The 21,867-nt window shown below is 31.6% G+C and overlaps 2 protein-coding genes across 2 annotated transcripts; both read right to left on the bottom strand.

The window, feature by feature from the left end:
* Window positions 1-1,973: 1,973 nt before the first annotated feature.
* Window positions 1,974-9,657, bottom strand: LOC124540866. Its single transcript, XM_047118672.1, has 15 exons — window positions 9,502-9,657; window positions 8,937-9,119; window positions 8,348-8,557; window positions 7,403-7,612; window positions 6,916-7,118; window positions 6,594-6,714; window positions 6,331-6,514; window positions 5,747-6,251; window positions 5,492-5,708; window positions 5,199-5,420; window positions 4,020-4,259; window positions 3,643-3,766; window positions 3,320-3,518; window positions 2,751-3,117; window positions 1,974-2,190 (listed from the first exon to the last, which is right to left on the bottom strand). Exons 1-15 carry the CDS (start codon window positions 9,595-9,597, stop codon window positions 1,984-1,986), a joined length of 3,288 nt encoding a protein of 1,095 aa, XP_046974628.1. The 5' UTR covers window positions 9,598-9,657; the 3' UTR covers window positions 1,974-1,983.
* A 660-nt stretch (window positions 9,658-10,317) lies between these two features.
* LOC124540803 lies at window positions 10,318-20,863 on the bottom strand. Its single transcript, XM_047118560.1, has 12 exons — window positions 20,720-20,863; window positions 19,249-19,442; window positions 17,117-18,997; window positions 16,903-17,033; window positions 16,616-16,825; window positions 14,034-14,136; window positions 13,368-13,424; window positions 12,941-13,081; window positions 12,216-12,433; window positions 11,836-12,003; window positions 10,720-10,869; window positions 10,318-10,470 (listed from the first exon to the last, which is right to left on the bottom strand). The coding sequence occupies exons 2-12, from the start codon at window positions 19,430-19,432 to the stop codon at window positions 10,414-10,416; spliced, it is 3,300 nt and encodes a 1,099-aa protein (XP_046974516.1). The 5' UTR covers window positions 19,433-19,442; window positions 20,720-20,863; the 3' UTR covers window positions 10,318-10,413.
* Between the last annotated feature and the right edge of the window lie 1,004 nt (window positions 20,864-21,867).

Raw genomic sequence — 21,867 nt, 5'->3', positions numbered from 1 at the left:
TTAACTAGATAGCATTTAATGGTTATTAGATACATACATAAAGAATATATATAATACTTAGTAAACAATATTAATATGTTGAATTTATAGAGCTGGCAATATTGAATAACCTGGCTAGGCAATACTTTTCATCTCTCACATGTCAATGTGAATGAGTGACAACTGTCGACTGTCGAGAAAGAATAACAGCTTGCTTATTCCACTTCATTTTATTAATATATTTAATAAAAAAATATTGGATAGATAAATGAAATGAGCAGTAACGCCAGATTCAATTTACGAAAAAATAAACTACTGTTAGTTATAAAATAACGAGAAAGATTAAATGATGTATTGTCGCATTGCCTTTACCACATAATTCAATTCTCAATTGGAAAGACGAGTGTTACAAAAAAATAAACGATTTCAATAGAAAATCGTAACAAAATAGCAGGAATCGCTATTTTTTTTTGTGATGAAGAGTTCCGTTATCCCTCCTTGAACTTTTTCGTAAAATATATCATTCGATCAAAAAAGAAATTTTTGGTAATCAGTCTAAGCACGACGAAGTTGTGCAGGACCTACATAATAAATATATGAACATAAAATCTGTATCACTGACAACGGGAAGTCACACGCTTTTAATTTGATTTCAGATAATATAATGTCGTATTACAAAAGATCTCGAACAAATGTACCAACTTTATTGTCAGCTACGCTTTACACTCCTAATGTCATATCACTACTAGTTTGCGTGTACTTAGTGGTCAACAACAGCAGCCTGTAAATTTCCCACTGCTGGGCTAAGGCCTCCTCTCCCTTTGAGGAGAAGGTTTGGAACATATTCCTCCACGCTGTTATAATGCGGATTGGTAGAAAACACATGTGGCAGAATTTCTATGAAATTAAGACACATGTAGGATTCCTCGCGAGATTTTCCCTCACTGCCAGCACGAGATTAATTATAAATACAAATTAAGCACATGAATATTCAGTGGTGCTTGCCTGGCTTTGAACCCGCAATCATAGCTTAAGATGCACACGTTCTAACCACTGCGCCGTCTTGAGTCAACTGGCACAAATAGTGGTCAACCGTTACCTACTATGTTTTCGACGCTTTGTCGGCTTTGACAGTTCACCGAGATATAACATGTATACTCCAGCCACATTTGATCTGGAATTTTAGTAAACAAACCATGTGTCATCATAATTAGGGTTGATACACTCTTAATAAAAAATAATTATTATTATAATTACAACTATATTCATTATAACACAATTTCCGGTTTAAACACAAAAAATTTAATTTAATACAGAATCCAAAAATGTATTTAGCCGGTCAATACATAATTTATATGAAAATTAGCTTAAAATAAAAGTTTAAAATTTTTTAATTACCACTATAATATTACTACAAAACTAACAACCCTATATTTTAATACTGACGTAAAGAAATCGCAGGTTTGTAACAGTTGGAGTGTTTTTAAGCAATTGGCAGATTTAGGAAGGTATATAATAGCGATACAGGCTCTTCGTAATTTTTGGGAGGCGATAGATAAATTTAATAAAGCGAATTATATAACTACGAGGTAATTTCTGATATCATTTTAAAATTGAAGGTATTATTTTTGAGATCTACATTATTCCAGATGATCATAAGTATTATAATTATAACCAAGAATGCGCTTAGTCCTTTGTCTTAAGTATTTTATTATTAATCATCAAATTTAATTTTTATTAACATCAAAAATAATTGTTGTACATATTTCTAAAAATATTTTGAGCATCTGCCTGACGTTGGTTGCTAAGCAACGCTTTGTTATTAAACATTCCACATCGAATTTGGCTGGAGTATAGTCATAAAAGCGTAAGCGGCTTTAAAATATACATATTTCTATCATATATAACTCACAAAGAAATAAGTTTATATAACATTTTCACAGTTCATATATTTGTAAAACTAAAAATAAATATAAATACATTAATTTCACACGTGTCTTCAAATTATATATTAGTATTTGAATTGTTTTCATCAGAATTTGAAAAATATTTTTGTTTTATGTAATCGCTGCATGGATGACAATCTTTTCTGTCTATGTTCATTTTAATGCATTCAAGTGAGCAAAATGATATGAGCTTACACCAGCTACAGGACACCTTATTTTCGCTCAATGGCTGAATGCATTCAAAGCATACATTAAATTTTTTTGTCTGAAATTAATTGTAGTATTAATGTTTGCTTAAAAAGTCTTAAGGTTCATCTTAGCCTGTTCCGGGATCTTAAGGCACACGAAATATCGAACCCTGTTGGAATGCAGAAAACTGACCTAGTACGAGTCGACGAGTACGCCATGGTCACTATGGGTTCCTTGCCACAAACTTTGGTGTTATGGACTCGAGATATATGGCGAGACCTACTTGACCACTATCATTATTAACAGATATTCGAATGATACAAACATTTAATCTCTGAATATTTTTGATGGGCTGTATCAATTTGAAATAGGAAAAAATATTATATATTGGTTTTTCCGCCCCGTGCGAATGGCTGAGCGGACCCCCAATGTTAGAGACGGCAATGCTTGAAATCTCGTAGACTTCATTATAAAACTGTTAAAAACTATTATTCGTCATAAAACTGTGATAATAATTGTAGTTTAACCAATATTGTTTTTATATAACATTCACTAGATTTATTTTAAACGAAGAGTAAGTATGTTTTGGAAATATTTTAAACTATTTAAATTAAATATTTTTATATAACAACTTACGTCGACGACTAGCTCTGGTTTGACGTAAGAGCGGTTCATAGTTTCTACATCAAGTTCTAATGTCAGTTTTCTTCTTACATTATGTTGTCTCAGGAGATGAGTTACGTCAGATTCTATCATATCTCTTAATGAGGCTGTTAGGGTTCGTTTATAATTCTCATTTATATGCTTCTGACCGTAACTGTTCCAGGACATAAAAATTACCAGACATAGTAAGTGTCTCAATACTCGTTTGTCATTATATATTTTATTTTTCGTACTAGATAGGATGTCCCACATTTCGAGGCAACGTTGAGGAGTGAGCCACAAACCATAAATGTTGGTATTTAGTTCTTTTGTTATCATGTTCCAGGGCCGGTGTCTGTATCTGAACAAGAAATAGCAAAAAATACCTCTAAAAATATGTAGCATAAGTAACGTTTTATAAAAACGACTTTGTAATACAAGAGATTACTCCCGCTTTAATTAAAGCAAGTATTTAAAATAATTTGTTGAATAATTAAATATTTAACGCTCATTCGCCTACTGAATAACGGAAAGTGAGTGAATAACATATTTTCAAAACTCACTTATTGATAACCACGATGAGTTCTTTCATTAGTTTTGCTTGGAGCCATCTTATATAGATAAGCCTCGCGCAGTCCGTCATTAGGTCTGTTGCTTGCTTATAATCATCTACTTCATCGTAAGTCATTTTTCCCATCGATTTAGTTGACAGCTTTTCATCTTTTTTTGTCTTCTCCGGTTTTTTATTCTTTAAATCTTGTTTTACATCTTGTTGAAATATTCGAATTTGAAATTTGTGTTGTACTTATATATTTTGAATAATATTTTGTTTGTTTAAATATTCTTTTTTACGTAAAGTTGTACCTACTTGGAATTGTTGACTTAAGCTGAGTGTTATTATCCACTTCATTTAAAGTTCGTTTTGTATACATAAAAATATTCTGGTAGACACTCTCATCATTTTGACATTCTATCAACGGATCAGCTCCGAATAGCAGTAGATTTGTAACCTGTGAATTTGTTTTACATAAAATTATACATATAATATAATATATTATATTTATCTTATAAATTAAAAAAATATTTATCGTAAAAAATATAGTTTTTTACATGATTTATTTAAAGAAGAAATTATATGAGATAAAAATGAAAAATAAATGCAATTTTTCGATAAACAAGCAGCAATTATATTGCATATTAAATATAAAACTATTATTTATAAAAGCTGATATATCTTATAAGTTAAACAATTTGTTATGTTACCGTTTGCAGTCGTTCTGCGCTTGTTATACTTCTGAAGTAAGCCATACTGAACAACTTTACCAATATACTTTGATTAGAATCATTTATTATAGCATTGAGATTGACTTTTGGATGTTTTAGAAAAACATTAAAGAGATCCAAATTTTTATTCATTGCTAAATCTATAGCTGATCTTCCTTTAAATTGTACTATCGGATTGCAGTTGTGTTCCAGTAAAAGCTCCAGCAATTGGCGACGTATCTGAATTTACATTCATATATGTTGGAAATGGTCTAATTTGCAATATGTGTATATTGTGTATATTAAATATTATTTTAGGAACCTCATTCTCCAAGTTTCTTTGTTTTAGGAACCTCTGCAGAAGAGGGCTGTTCGTGCAATTTATAACCTATGCCCCATATATTCGTTAAGATGTTAATTTAAAGAAATTAAAATAATAACTGTTGCTTCTCAATTTGTTTTTGATAATGTTATGTATTTACGCAAAAACATTAATGATTTTCCCACAAATTGTGATGTACATTCTATTAATACTACGAACAAGAATAATCTTGTTACGCCTAGTACCCGATTACACAGGGTAAGTAACTCTTTTTTGGGGCAATGTATACATTTTTTACAATAGGATCCCAGAAAACGTTCAACAATAGTCAATTATAAAATTCAAAAGAATCGTTATAGAGCGTTTGTGTGCTAAAGGATATTACAACACTAATGACTTTCTAGTTGACTGCACACCTTGGGAATGAGATGATCGCCTCCAGGCTGTTTCAAAGAACAAAAATATGTTTATTATTGTATATTGTAAATTGATAGTATATAAAAAAAATAGTTTCCTGCTGAGTTTCTTTCGCTGGTTCTTTTCAGCTCTGTGGTATTATTATATTGCGAACCGGTGGTAGATTTTCGACTATCAATAAGAAAGTGTAAACACTTCAATTTTGAATAAAGGTTTTTGACTTTGACTTTGCCCGACGTACTTATAGAGAGAGAGCGTAGAGGTGCATCTGTTATAACTTATACGACGTCTATTGTCAGTCCGATATAACTTGGAACTAGAAAAGATGCAACGCTGTCGATCCGTTAGGCAAAATAAAAAAGTAGACTTTATAAAAGGCATAAAGCAATATATCGAATAATGTATCAAAATTGTTATTGTTGGATAGCGCTCTTACTTACATCTTCTTCGTTATGATTATCAGTTTTTTTTGTTATCACAACATGAAGTAGTGTAGGGCCAGGTATCGTTACATGTGAATTTATTGTGTCTTTTGTTTCTTGCATGTAAACAAGCCTGTGATTTACATCCGCACCGTTTTCTAATAACACGTTGATCATTTCAAAGTTATTGTGGGTTATAGGTCGGGACACAACCACATCTAAACAAGTATAATTGAAGACCTAGAAATAATAATTGAATAAAAAACAATCGACTTGTTAGTAACTCATGTTATTTCATCTGATGACGTTACTTGCGGATAAGATTCATTGACTTTGGCACCATATTGTATCAAATGACGTAGTAAGTCAGGACAGTTAGAAGTAACTGCTATAAACAAAGCTGGTTGAGGAAATTGAACAGATTTAGGATCAGCACCATCAGACAGTAATTGAAGAATAGTTAACATCATTTTCGATAACCTTAAAATAAGGAAAGTCATGAATATGATTATTTTACATGAAAACTTTCTACCTACATTTTTCTTATTAACATTTTTAATACATACATATCTATTTTTAGTTTTTCAGTACTATCTATGGATACTTTTTCTTTTTCATTTCCATCCCACATAGCTTCCTTGCTAGTTTTCATTGTTTCCTTTATTACTTTAGATGGTATTTTTTTTGGTACCTTCTCAGATTTCTTCTGATCGTCTTCATTAGCGTCAATTTCTTTAACCATATCATTGACGTCGAATAAATAGGAAATGGCATTCGCCCCATTTGGTAAAGTAAATGAATCGGTTACTTTAATACAGTATTCACTACTAATATCATTATACAATCTGAATTCCTCTGAAAACGGCTCATCATCTGGATCTATTATTCTAGGCTGTAGATCAGGTTTTTTCTTGGTTGGGAATTGATCTTTCAAAGATAATAATGATTTAATTTTCTTTGAACTCATATTTCTGGCTATTTTGCTTGGAATTTTGGTCAACGTCCCACCTGCACTTGCGGATAATGGATCACGTATTAAATTCCATTCGAAAACTTTTTGTTCGACTGGCGCTGTAGAAACATATATTTGCATAAATAAAACCACAATATATCAGAAATGTTATCGTAGGAAGTCTTTGTAGAACATTACGTGGAGCCGGTGTTGTAGCTGGCGGCAACATAGCATATAGCATTCCATTAGAAACGATGTCATTTTGAGCACAAGTATATCGCATTAACGCCATGGCGAGCGGAGTGCAGCAGTTGTCGTTATAATAGTCAACATTAGCTCCAGCCTCAACGAGAAAATGTATAATAGCAGGGTGATCTCCACACTACGATACACATATAAAAAACATATCATTAAAATTAATTTAATTTTATTTCTGTTAAAACAACGTAGAAAAAACTTACAACAGCGTACATAATCGCAGAATTTCCTTGAATGTCGCACACGTCGGGGTTAATTTTATTCTCATTAATAAGTTTAGCCACTACACATATATGTCCTAAGTAGCAAGCCATGAGCAATGTTCTGTAATAATTATTAAATTCTCCATAAATAATTGGTTTTATTTTTTATGTCACTGTTTTGAACATTATATTCCAAATATTTCACATAAATATCAATATAAGTAACTACAATTTTAAGAAATATCTAAATGTTAAATATGTGCTAAGAAAAAAGGGTCCTTCTTTATAATTATATAGGTATGTAATTATTATAGTATTAGACCTGCATAGCAGCTCTTGTGATCCAGCTGGTTTAAATTGTATTCTTGGCCCAGACAAAACAGACGTGAGGTCGAATATCAATGGGTTCCTTTGTTTCTCATGTTTATAAGTGTGTTTCATCATATGAATCATCACGCTATTGTTACTCCAAGCATAATAAGTTTCAGCTTCATCGTCTCTATTCTGATGACGAAAAATACTTAATAAAATAATGTTAACTCACTTTAATCATTTATAAACGTATAATATGGTACTTGGGGTAAGGGCTTTGTGCAAGCCCGCCTGGATATGTACCATCCACTCATCAGATATTCTACTCCCAAACAACAATACTGCGTGAGGTTTCGTTTTGTTTGACCTGAGGCTGTGACCTACAGGCTTATAACATAATTCCGAAGTTTAGTGGAGCAAATCGGCGATGTAAGGAATCGCTAAAATGTGCTGTCTGTATATGTATGTAATGTACACAATAAATTGTATGTCTTAACCAAATCTTTGTCATCTGAACATTTATTCTTTTCATGAAGCGTAGAAATCTTTCCATCGTAATAGTTATGATTTAATATGTCCATATGGCAAAGTGGGCTGCGGAGATCGGAACAGTTCTTGGGATACACTTTCTTCCATCTTTCAACAGCTACTCGGGGGTCAGCACCGCATTGTTTGAGTAGTTCTATAGCGCTATTTACTTCGCCTACCTACGGAGAGTGTAAGAACAGTGTATGAAAATTTGAGTTTAGTCAAATATTAAATTAAATGTTACTTTTATTGTAAGTAGTGTATTTTTATATTGTAGTGCAAAATGCTTACCTACTTACGCTTACTCTTACATCGTGCTTTTACTAAAAATGTTATCGGCCTGATCTGAGAATTGGACCCCAAGAACAGATAGCCTCATAAACTAGTTAAAGAGGTAAAAGTTTTTTTCCTCTGGATGATATTAATTGAATAACCATGATAACCGACTTATAGAATATCCCAACTACAAGATAACAAAGGCTAAATAAATGACATTGGACATCGAACTCGTGCGACATCAGAGATTCTACAGCATTAATGTTTAAATAAATAGAATCACGCAAAAATGGTATTCTTAATGGTAATTCGATGAAGTTGGAATCGATGGTTTGGAAATAAAATCAAATGAATTATGTACCATGATTTTAAGTTTTTTGAAAGAAAAGATTTCAGCAACATTACGTAAAAAAGTGTATTAAAGATAATTTTTATTTTTTCACCTTATCAAAGGTATCAAAGGTAATACAGAGAGATACCACAAACAGTTTATTATTTTCTACTCATATGTATTTTTTATTACTTAATTAAAACTTTATCAAAACATGTCAAGCGGTTTTATAGAAGAATATGTATATACCAGAATTGATTTATAGAAGTCTATTTAATTTAATCAAATAAAAAGTGTAGTTACTAACAGTTTCGACTTTTGAAGTCAATATAATTCTGTGCGATTCGACTAAAGTTCGGCCACTGCTGATGGACATAAAATCTGGTACAATATCAGGTGCTGATGGCCGCCAAGCCAGCCTCACGAGCTGGGATCCTCGCCACAGTCCTACGTTATCATGCATGTTAGCATAACTTTCCACACCGGGACCCCATCGAACGTTATTAAGAAATAAACCCTGTTCATTAAAAAATAGTGGCATAATTTGCTATAATTCTTAAAAATATAGTAACGACAAAATTCTATCAATTTTGGAATATAGGTACATATTAAAGCTTTATGGATATTATAATATATATACGTTCTTTATTTGTAATTTTTAAAGGTTATATTTTATTTTATGGTGGTCACTAATGTTCTTTAAAGTTAAAAAATGAGAATTATTATTCTGCATTTCATGTCAATTTTGTAGACATAGCTCACCGTCTTATTTGTATAACATTAATTCAATCAATTGTAAGTAAGTAACCACCATACGATAAGTTTTTTTTTCTATTATACAATGATGTAGTTATATACAATTTACAAAATATAAAATACATAGAATTAATATTTACGGTAAAAGTTTTTCCGTTAGGATACGACATGGTTCCGTAGCCGTGAAACTGATTGCAATAAAAGTATCCTTCATATGACACAGCATTCTCGATGGCTTTTTCTGGTCCTCGAAATCGACAATAATAATCCCCAATACCGTGCATAGTATCACGAACAAAATTCCCCTCGTACCATTCTAAGGACTAAAAATAATTTCAAATGTACGTTGTACTATTTGTGAATAAAAGAGTAATAAAATGCTTAGAATGGTAAGGTAACCTCCTAAAAACATTCCACTGCTGGGTCTGACATTTGAGTCTTATTCCAACATATTATTTCAATGCAAATACACATGTATTATAATATCATCCACAAATGCAGGTGTCTTGACTAAGATTTCCTTCACCGCGCACCACAAAAAGCCTAAGAAGAAAATTCAGTGTCTCAGAGGTGCTTTCCGCATTTGAGCCCGTAATCTTAACCAAAGTTAAGATTCATTTTTCATTCACTTTTGTCAAATCAAATGTCGCTTAATTCGTTTTGTGATAAACTATAATTTATTATTATTAAATGACATGTATTTACTTTAACTCCAGACCAGTGATTTTCGCCCTTGCCATGTTTTCTACTTTCATCGTCTTTATTACCCATATAATATTGTTCATAATCTTGTGTGTCCATTTGGGGTTTAAAGTGTAGGTAGCGTTTTAAACGTCAAAAAGTCTTATATTCAATTCCCACGTAGAGTCGTTTTTTATAAAATACGACAGTGTAATGGAAGTCACTTTACATTAATTCTTTAGAAATTAGTACATTTGTGATTGTTGTAATTATATTTACACATATTGACATGAATACAATCGACACAAACCTATTTAAACTAAAAAAAAATTGTTGGGTGACAACAACTGAAAAGGTTTTATATTTTTATTAATAGCAAGTAGCTTATAGGCTGGTAGACTTAATTGACACGAAATTTGATATACTTATAATACAATATTAATTACGCTATAAATTTAGGGTCTTCCAATTCCTATTGGGTAAATTAGGGCAGCCCAGGGCGCTCAAAAATGAGGTGAGATTGTTCATTTGAAAATAAATATATATTCCAATTTACCATAGTATTGAGATAAAATCTTACATAGTATCTAACTTAAATTCTTCCTTTACATATGTACTTATATATAAAACAGATGTTAGATGTCGTTAGGTAGTATATACACTACTTACACATACAGAATATGAAAAAAGAAAAAATGAAAATAAAAGAGTAATATTATTCGTATGTATGTATTGTTTCACTCTATTGTTCAATCATTCAATCATTCATATCATTCAATAGAATCGTAATATACCTCTAAAATATATTGTATAAAAAATAAAGAAAAAACATTTTTATGCCATGATTAGTATTTCTTTTTTATATGTTTGGAAACAAATTTCACATGCTCTCATTTTTATAAATTATAATTTCTATACACTTAATTTTTATATAAATCAACAACAATTACATCGCCAACAACTTTTCTTTGCACGTTCGAAGTATGTGTATTCCTGAAAAAAAATACGTTTAAATATAACAAAAACTAAAACTAAGACTAATACATATTTCAAGAATATCTAGGTATTATTTCGTAAAAGCAATCAAGTGAAGAGCACTTTACTATTCTCAATAAATACACAAAAAAATTTAGGCAAATATAAATTTTCGAAATTCTATTTTTTTCGTATGTTGAAGTGAAGTCGGTAGCTTAGTTACTTGACAATAATTATCAATTATCATAGAGAACTGATCATACTTACAAGCAAAAACGCTGCGGCCAATAGAAGAGCTTTATGTTTCGGCTGTGCTGTATCAGTAGGATATACAATGTTTGTAGTAAAAGTAACAAGCTCTCGGTCCCAACCGTGAGATATTGTACCAACTTCGCGTAAGGAATCCCCACTCAATATCTGAAATAATGTTGTTTTTTGATTCAATCAATATATATAATAAACTCTACTTGACTCCTTGAATATAAACCAATTTGTATACGTATTTATTTAATAATAACTTTATAAAACAATAAATTATAAAATAAATATGTACTGAACCACATATACAATATGAATTTTCATTTACTACGACGTGTAATAGAATTTGTGAAGTTGTGTTCGCATACCCAAAGTGTAATTTGATTTAAAGATGATTGATTATATTGCGGTTCGCCGCCGCTCGCAATTATTTTAATTATTATTACTAAAATTATATTGATCAATAAAACCTCCCTACGGTTTTGTCATAGACAGGTACAATCATCATTCATCTTCTGGTTGATGATAATGAAGCTTTTTTTAACTTCATTTGTTGTGTAAAATACTCATTAGATTCAGATTAATAATTAATTAATTAATAAATAATTAATAATTCATTTATAATCTGAGTATATTACTTACTACTTACTTACTTAGTAAGTTAAATAAACGCTTCTTTATTATCATGTTCATTACGTAGTTTGTATAAAGCAAAGTTGCTTCCCGCTATCTGTACCTACATATGCTTAGATCTTTAAATTTATGAAACGATTTTGATGCGATTTTTTTACTAGATAGAGTTATTCGAGAGAAAGGTTTGTATGTAATATATGTCCAATAAAGTAAAACAACATGAAAAAATCTGTAGTATATTTAGTATCAGTATTGCACACGTGCGAAGCCGGGGCGGTTCGCTAATTTTTAAATAGTTTAACAATTCAATGAATATGTTATTAATGCATTAAAGATGAACTAAGAGGCAACATAAAAAAATATCTAGATTTTACTCTTACGAATTAAATAATGTGTTAAAAATAAAGCGAGGGTTAATTTAAACCCTCAATCTCGAAATTGATAAAATATTTTTGAAAGGAATGAACTAATATATTCTATGAGCAAGCTTACCTTAAATTTAGAAAGCTGAAGAGCACTTTTTTTTAACACTGCCGGTCCCTCCACAACATAGAGGACATCATCCGCCGCATCTCTCACAAGGAAGAACGGAATCATCCACGTCCACTGTTGTTGTATTCGGCCGATATAGTCTCCTGGAGGTGTTATTACTCTCATCTCCTGATTATTAAAATGAAAAAAAAAATCTAAGAAAAAGATCGAATGTCATTAAATGCTAACACAGACAAATTATGTTATATGCATTAACTTTTACACAAATTTGTATTTTCTAAATGAATAATCCACTTCAGGAGAGATGCTAACCTAACCTAACAGAATCCTAGCTGCTGATTGCTAGTTTAAGGTATGATTTACTTTTAGATTTAGATTACCTGCAACCTACAAGGGAACAAGCAGGAAGCCCCTGCGAGTCGTCTTTGCAGCATCAACGCCTCCTGCCTCGTGCTGTCGTGCAAGTGCATCACAAAGGCTCGTCCCAGGCCACATAGACTCCTTTGTGTTTTCGAGGATACTTCGCTAGCGATGTATAACGATTCGCCGTGAGGCACCTTTATTATGTATCTGTTTTCTGAATTTATTCCCGATGTTACTAGAAAGATAATAAGAAACAAATATCACCAATGTTTTTTAATGTTCCGATGAGATGTAAGAGAAATAATATTATGTCAAATTATTAATATATCATTATTCTGTCTGGCATTAATTATGCTGGCGTTGCCACGGTCTGCCTCCCGACTTAGCCTACTCCACTTTGCACTGTATTTTGTGAAAATATTAATATAGAAGATATGAAAACTAATTGCAAGGACAATTAGTGTTTCATAAAAAGTATCCACCAAAAAATTTCAAACACTTTTACTGCCCTATTAATGTACTAATTATACTTGTAATATATCCAGGATCCTTAACTGCCTCACTGATAGCTTATACCTTAGCTCCAGATAACGAAGGCTCGAATCACGGTTGGACAACAAAGTTATTCGTAGTCTTCTTTTAAGGAATCGGGAAATAGGTGTTTTAAATTTGTGATATTATTTGTCATGTACAAATTCTAAGCTAGAAAAACAAGTTAAAACGTATTTACTAAACAACTTACAGTCATTAAGTTCTACAGTTTGTTGTATGAGCAGGCTGGAAGCGCCGATGAGGAAATCTAAACCGTGTAACGGTATGAACTGCCCTCGACTATTCGTTTGCCAATCTGTCGTTGATACTGGGAGCTCGGCTCGATTACTCTCTGTATGAAAAATGTTATAGAAATAAAATCTCTCTTTCTCTTTCCCTCAAAAAAACCTGATTGGTGTAGTCTATACTTCACGTCAATTAGATGGTCGGACTGCTGGGTTAGTTCTAGGTCCAGTAAATTCTACCTCCCTAGTACGGCAAATACTCTAGTGGGTCTACATGAACAGGAGCACGATCTTCAGAAATAAAGAGTAAGAGAGTAAGAGTAATAAAGAGAAGAGGGAAGAGAATAGATTTAACAATTTAAATCTAAATATAACAAAAACAAATAAACTTACCTTGTACTTGGGGTTGGACGCTAATCACCAGATCTGTTCTCAATGTGGATCCATCGTCTATAAAGAATTATTTATTTCATATTAGTGTTAGTTCTTCTTTCTACTTCTTTTTCCGGACTACAAGAACTATTTCATACAAATTGGCCCATTGATGCAGTTTACTTTTGTTGTGCAATAAAGTCTTATTTATCGCATTATCTGTTTATGATATTTTACGTACAGGAAAAATCATAACAAAATGTATATGTAATGTAAAGAATGCTATACGAACATGATACACAAATTTTAGAAAAAAATATGCCACGATTATTTTCCAGTGGCATTTTTATACATTACATAGTAATTTTAGGTAATTGTCATATTACATACTAATCCATTATTTTTTATCGATAACTGATTCAACTGATTCATATCTTGTTTTATGTTTTTTCAGAAGCATTACTTTCTTCATGTTTAGAGTAATTTAAAATTTTCACCAACCAAACAATATATAATTCTTAATGTACCAAATGTACTAAAAATATTTGTAAATTAAATAAATTCTGACTAGACAACGCTGTAGTGTTATTTAGATAAATTAAATGACATGTTTATGATTAGCGTCAAAACATCGTCGGTGCGCATAGTAACCTACAAACTATGTTCCATAAAAAACTATAGTATTACCTTCTGTAGCTGCTGGATTATCCACACCTCTTTCATTTCCACTATTATTCTCCATGGCAAAAGATTTCCACTTATGTATAATTAAGTATGTAACAACGATGTATAATTATAATGTTCTTTATTATTAGCACTGAACTGTACTGAGTTATCGACACAATTCAATCGTTCGCACGCCTTGTTATCAATAGATAAATCTCTATCATTATCAATAGTACAACAACTTGTTGAGCATCATATTTCGTAAAGTCTTTCAACTTTAATTACGTCAGACATTTTTGTTTTTAATTATATTTAAAAATATACCTACAAATCTTATATATCTCTATCGTTTATAAATAATATTGGAAAAAATGTTTATTTAGTTAACCTTTTTTTTAAAATAAATCTTTATAAGATTGAATATATAGAAGTTTTTCAGAATAATTCTTGGAAATAAATTTGACGCACGATCAATTCGACCATTTAAATTTCCGGTTCGAGTTTTGAATATATTTTTACAGTATCGCTGAATCTATTTTATATCCTTGGAATGCTGTAATGAGATATCATACAACAAAATGAGATTTGATAACGAATTAATTGTATAATCTAAACTGCAGATAAACTTAATTCAAATAAAGCAAAAGATGATATTCATTATGGATTAATTATTATCAATCTTTCAAACTCAGTTTAAACATCTATGTTTTATACTTGCATAACAGACGCAGTTTTGCTTTTTACGAACTTCGCGATGGCGCGCGAAAGAAATCTATTAAATTTAGATGTGAATTTCATTTCGACGAACCATACAGACAATAGACTTGAGAAAGCGAAGGAAATGAAACAATAGGGGAGGCGCATAAAACGTTAGCTGTGCAAGATTTCTAAGGTACACCAACCCTGCCTGTTAGTGTTGTCTACAAAAGCGGTTACAGTTACATCGCCTTGGGGTGTTATTTACAGCGGTAACATATAGCTTAAAATAAAACAACGTTTGAAAACCATTTATATTAATATGTTATCATGAACTTGAACATAGTTACGAATAGAGTAGGTTTCAAGTAACATTCATGTTTTTGGCATAATGTATATATCCGTTCAAAATGAGCTTTGAAGGTACTACTAACAACACATTTAATTAATTCATATTATCGATGATGATATTACGGATATGAGCTGATATTATAACAATGTATTACTATGTTAAAATTACATCAATTCTGCCAGAGTTTTACTCGGAAGACTTATAAGATTAGATAGGATATTATTTAGATAGTTCAAATTACTCGTACTGTTTTCTAAAATATATACTTTAATTTCAGTTTAAAATATTGATTACCACCATTATTTAAACAGTTGGCAATTCTTTATATATGCTGATTAAAATTTAAAAAATAATTTTAGATATTAGACTAAAATGACTAGTCTCGATAAAACAACGATTATTTTATTGTCCTAGTATAGTCTAGATTTTGTGCACTAGTGCTAATTGTGCAGTGTAACACCCTTTTCAATTGGGAATAGCGACTATCATTACGCTAAGTTATGTTATTTATGGCATAAACTTTATCTCAACACTACCGGATATACCAAGACATTTTTGTCACAGTAGTGCTGATCCTTGTTGAAGACGAGTTTAGAAAACTAGATAAAATCAGCTCTTTCTTTTTTGCAGCAACTTTTATATATTTTTCACCCAAGAAAAGACATATACGTATAATTTAAACAACGATGCATACATGTATAAATATATTATGTAAATTTATTCGAAATATTCATTGTTTAATACGAATGTTTTAAAATTATCTTTTTGTGTTTATATATATATATGATTTTTTATTTATTTTTTAAATTCTATATAATGTCCTGAATATATAGTAGTTTAAAAGTTCAAGTTTATAATATAATTATATATATTTAATAATCTTTAATTGTCGTAATACTTAGTTTATGTCGACACACTTAAACAATAATACATAGTGTACATGTAAGTAAATATTTAACAACGATAGACATACTTTTTTAAAACACCCATTATATAAACGTCATCTACAAAACCTTAGACATTTCCCCCAAGATCGAACCGTTTTCTTCATCTGACTTTGACGTTAAACAATCAGAAATGCAATAAAACATTATTAGCAAAATCCTTACACAACGTTCAATATTTAAATGGAAAAACATTTAACAATGAAAGCGTTTTGTATTTCGCATAAATAATTGTTTAAATCTTAGCGATTAGCCAAATATAAATGTAACGTCGTATATCGAATTATATGAAACAGTTTATTCATACGCGTCTATGGCCGGTTAAACCCGTATGAATAATATAAAAATTAGATTGTTAACTAGGTAATAATCGATGGTGATTATCCGTGGACACTAAGATTAAGTGACATTTAGAAAAAATACATCTATTAAAATGTTTATAAATGATTACGATAATAATATTTTAATGAATACAATCATAATCAGAAGCTTGATAATTGAGTTTCAATACTCATATTTTTTGAGCTTCTTTCTCGTAATAAGTTTTGCGATTTCTGCACATAATGGCTCATTGCAAGGTCGGTTTCAAAGTTTCTTTATCGGTGAAGCGCTCTCTGCCAACCAAGATTTAGTTTCAAAGTAGCAGGAAGGCAAGGGCTTGCTTCGCATTCACCATCTAATTCATCGACTAAATTTTCATGCAATTCTCTTAGAGCCATGAGAGCCGAACGCGCAGCTCGCTGGCAGCTCATATCACCTTCACAGGATGAGTCTGCTTCGGATAGAAAAACTAAGTCACATGTTGTTGGGGGAGCCTCACCCTAGAAGTAAAAAAAAAGTACATTAATAATCTTTAAACATAAGAATAGTTTCGAACCAAAATTTATTCTATACTTACACAAAGGTAGCAAATCTGATGTAAGCTACACAAAGGAAGAAATAGTTGACCACGATCTCCAGCCAACAAGTCGACACCACGGCATCTTTGTACAATCTTCGCTAAAACTGGACAGGCACCCATAGAGCTAACTGTAATAAAAGACGTGAAATGTTAACAGTATTATATTACTGTTGTTCATAATTCCATCACTATTAATGTACAAGTTTTATACCTGTCGACATTACAGGAGTATGATGGCTTCCACTGCCACCCATATATCCTTCAGAGAGCTGTTCCTCCATTTTACCATTTAAATAATGGCCAGCTCCTTGTTCATCTTCAAAATCATCATTTTTGTCAGATGCAATCGGAATGTCATTAGTCATGAGTACCTTTTCCTTTTTAATAACAACTCTTTTGTATTTGTCACTAGTGTGATCAGGAGAGGAACGTACAATAGAAGACGCTTTTTGCATTTGCAAACTCTGTTTGAATTCTTTAAGCGCTTTGCGCATTTTTTCCAAACTGTAAGCTGCAGCCAAACGAGACAGCAATTTTTCTTTCATTTCTTGTTCTTCTTTAGAGTCTAGCTCTTCACCAATATTTGAATAATGTAATGCTTCATCCACTATTATCCCTTCCATATTTTTCAACTTCTTATCGATATTATCCAATTTCGATTCGTTATCGGTTCCAGAGTTTCTTTTTTCATCTTTAGCAAGTGATTGTTCGTTATTCATTCGCATATTTGTTTCTTCATTCGGTTGAACGTAATTACGTTTTGCATAATTATTTTTTCTAAAGGAATTTAAGGGGTATATGACCTCCTTATTAAATGTGTCAAAGTATTGTTTTTTGAGACGATCCTCATTTAGATTATTTACAAAGGAAACCGACTTTTTAAGCCTTTTGTCAATGCCGAAATAATCTGACCAATCGATAGACTTCTTCTTGATTTTAATTGGTTTATCGGTTTGTTGATTATTATCATGCTCATGTTGATCTTTGTCATGATTATGTTTATGATCATTATCATGAGTATGTTCCGATTCATGGCTGTGATGATCGTGTTCTTCTTTACCGAACACTCCTGGGGGATGAATTTTGTGTCCATTTTCTTCATGACTATTGTCTTCATACATTGTCAGATTGTGGTCATGTTCGGTATGATTATGAGGTAAAACCAACGTAGGTGGCTTGCTATCGTGTAATTTTTCAACATGATCAGTGTTACGCTTAACGGGAGATTTAATAAATTCATTCTCTGCATTCCCAAATATTTTTGACAAGTCTCTGATTATTTTCGGATCTGTTCCGGCACTATTTCTGAATGTCTTAGTTTCGCGTTTATTCTGGTCAGGAGCAAATCTTTTCTTTTGACTATTGAAATTATAAGGTTCACTGCTCCTTTTAGTTACAGGAAATCGCTTTTCAATAGTTTCATATGCATACTGATCTTCATCTGCTAAATCAGAGAGACTATCATCGTTGAGGGGTTGAAAAGCAATGGCATATTCTTCTCGCATATCATCTTTATCATTATCATCATCATTATCAGAAACTTCATATGAATTATAGTTAGAATTACGAGGAACAATATCTCCATTGTTCTTAACATATTCGCTCTCGGTTAATACGGATCGATCCATATTGGATTCTGGACTTCGTTTTCTTTTAAAAGCTACGGGTCCCCAATTATTGGGAAATCGTTTCTTGATAATTTTATCTTTATATAATTTTACTACTCCTTCTGCATTATCTTCATTCTTAGAACGCCCTTGGTTATTCTTATATTTTGACCAGAGCTGATCCAAGAGAACTGCATATTCAATGTCATTATCTCCTTCGTTTTCCAGAATATGACTATTTTCATCTACATCCTCATCTCTATCCATAAACAAGTCTCGAAGTCTATCGTTGTCTGCATGTTGACTTCGTTCGCGGAAAGGAGATGGTTGCCGAGTATTAGGATTCGGTCTACCAAATGCAGACTTTTTCTTGATTATTTTGTATTCATATGCTTCAGATGGTCTTTCATTTTCTAGCAATCTGACAATATACTTTGGAGATGTTTCATCATCAGCGTTTTCAGGATCTACTGAATAATCAGGCTCTGCAATTAAAAGAAATATAATCGTGAAAAGCATTAATAAATTATGACTTAGGTTTGGGTTTATTTTGTCTAAAATAATTTTGAATCCTATAAATAAATTACGTAATATAAATTTTGTGTGTGTAATTGATGTCATTAAAATCTCTTTCAATTTAATAAAAAATATTTTTAAGGAGTGTTCTTAAAATTTTGCGTTGCAGAAGCATTAGTGTGGCTAAAACTTATAGGATAATATAAATTCTTTGTCATACCAGAATAAGCTTGCGGCGGCACGAAGTCGTAAAAAGCTTCATAGTCTGACGACTCAACGGGCACATGTACGCGCCCACGTTGTCGCCGCTGCAACGCTTCAAGTGCCCCACGCAACGACCCGCCGCGCTCCGCCGTGCACACGACCACGCACACGGTCGCCAAACACAGCCATAGAACTCTCATGCTGCAACACCTGTATTGATTGATACAATTATTGTCACTTCAATGTTACACCTGTTTCTTAAAAGTTGATCCGATTGATGAATTATATATAAAAAAATGCGTATCAATAATGCAATCATTGAAGCGATGAATGATAGTAATTTGATTATTATGTTTTGCAAGTGGCAACGATCTCATTAGATCAAATATTAGTCTTATAAAATATAACTTCATAAAAGTGAATTGCTTTTTTATTCGATGATGATTATATGAAAATGTGCGGTTTAGAGTTTTACATAAAGGTAGTAGGTTTGTATGGAGAATATCTTTATTGCTTTGTTACATGATCGATATTTATATTAAAAAGGTTCTAAGAGATGTAATTGCAGTGTACATAAAATAAGATATCCGTTTTGTCGATCAAGATATAATTTTTAACATAAGAGAAAGGAGAGATGTAGAAAGTGTGATGTCTTATAAGTTAAACAGAATTTGAATACAAGAATTTCAAAACCCTGCGGTTCTTGCAATGTGCCTTATATGCATTATAATATTATAGTTTTGTCAAGCGGTGCGTAACAAATAGATATCGTAAGCCTTACTGTCAAGTATACAAAGAAATTGTAACAGAACATTCTGTTTCCATTTTTTTTTTCATTTTTGCGTTAACTTTGCGTACTCAATATACAATTTGCTACCGATTCACAAATGTATCAACTATAGGTACAAATCTTATCATAATATCTTAAATGAACCATGTTGTTTTTCGTGAACAATCACGGCGATAGATCCTTTGTCTTCGGGACATTGTAGGTTGACATTAAAATATATACATATATGTTTAGATCCTTAGAAGGTTATAACCAGAAGTGTAAAAAAACCTTACCGGTAAAATTCAGAGTAATATTTGATTAAATCATTTCAAGAATTATTTATTTAAATATTGATTTCAAACTATGTTAGTTTATTTTTTTTGTTTTAAAATTAAATAATTAAGATAAATATAAATGCGAGCAGCCTCAAAGAAGAACACAATTTTGACTAATTTTGTTGTTTCGCCTCGTATATTGCATAGTTTAATATTTATTATTTGTATAATATATAATACATTTAATTTCATAGAAATAACTGCCAGCCGGGTCAGTTATATAGGTCACCATTTTCTATAAACATACGATTTGATCGCTGTCAAACAAAGAAAGCTGAATGATACATACAGATTGTACTCATGAGCTTTAGGCGTCAACAAAACACTGTTATTTCAAGCAGACGCCGTTTGATATAGCGCTCACATTTATAAGAACTTACCTTAAACCATTTATCACGACACAACAAAACACAGGGTGTATTTTTCAGCGTGTACGTTCACTAGGGTGTCTGGAAAACAACTGGGATACTGAAAGTTGGCACCGTGCGCCCTACCTCATGCGCAGTAGACAAGCCAGGGTTCCGCAGGTTTCAGGGGCTACGGAACCCGCTATGAATGATATAGCTGAAAAGATATAAGCGGGGCGGAGCGAGGAGGGGAGCAGTTATATAACTGCGATCGATAGAGGGAGCGAAGCCGGGCTTAGGTACAGTACACAGTGTTGCAAAATGTTTATTTATTTTTATTGGAATCAAGTCCACTCTAGTTTATTGCTTGCAGTATTAACTGTATGACCTGCATTCATTATTTCTTCTTTATTTCAAGCGATAATAGTACATTGCACGGGCGCTCTTATACAAAGTAATAGAGATGCATATGATTCATTTATTAGTACATAATAAATTAATGTGTAACAATAAACCATGTTTAATTTCTATGATTAAAATAATCCAAGTCAATTCCTTTGAAAGTGTATAAAGGTATAAATATTGTAGAGTATTATTGGGAACAAAACCTTAAGGTTAATTTAAACATAGAAAGTTGTAGAATTTAATAGCTATTCTGGAAAATAAAAAATCCTTAGTCGTAAAGAAGTATACAGTTGAACAACTTTTGTCTGTAATAAAGATAGTTAATTGTTCTTTCAACGAGTTAACATGAAATTATTAATTATTTACTAGTGAACAACACCTATTTTAGTTTTAAAACATTTTGTTCTTATTATAACGTTCTTTATTCGGGTGTTAACGTATTACATTTTAAGATCATACTTTAGGGTTTAAGCAAATATTTTACTTCTAATATCATAAATCTTAATAGATATATAAATTATCATATATACGTGATATTGTCTTTATCTGAAGCCCCGATAAATTGTAATCTATATAACCTTTCATCAGGTATCAGACTATTTAGACAATTAATCGTTTTATTACAAAACATTATTAAAAATCTATACTAATATTATAGATGTAGAAGTATCTCTGTCTGTCTGCTGTCGCTCTTTCATGACTTAACCACTGAACCGAATTTGATGAAATTTCGTATGAAATGCTCCAAGAAAGGACAAAGGCTACTGTTTTGCCTA

This window comes from Vanessa cardui, chromosome 1 (assembly GCF_905220365.1).
Source record: "Vanessa cardui chromosome 1, ilVanCard2.1, whole genome shotgun sequence".
Classification (NCBI taxonomy): domain Eukaryota; kingdom Metazoa; phylum Arthropoda; class Insecta; order Lepidoptera; family Nymphalidae; genus Vanessa; species Vanessa cardui.
Note: the sequence above shows the minus strand (reverse complement) of the source record. Positions and strands in the feature narration are given on the sequence as shown.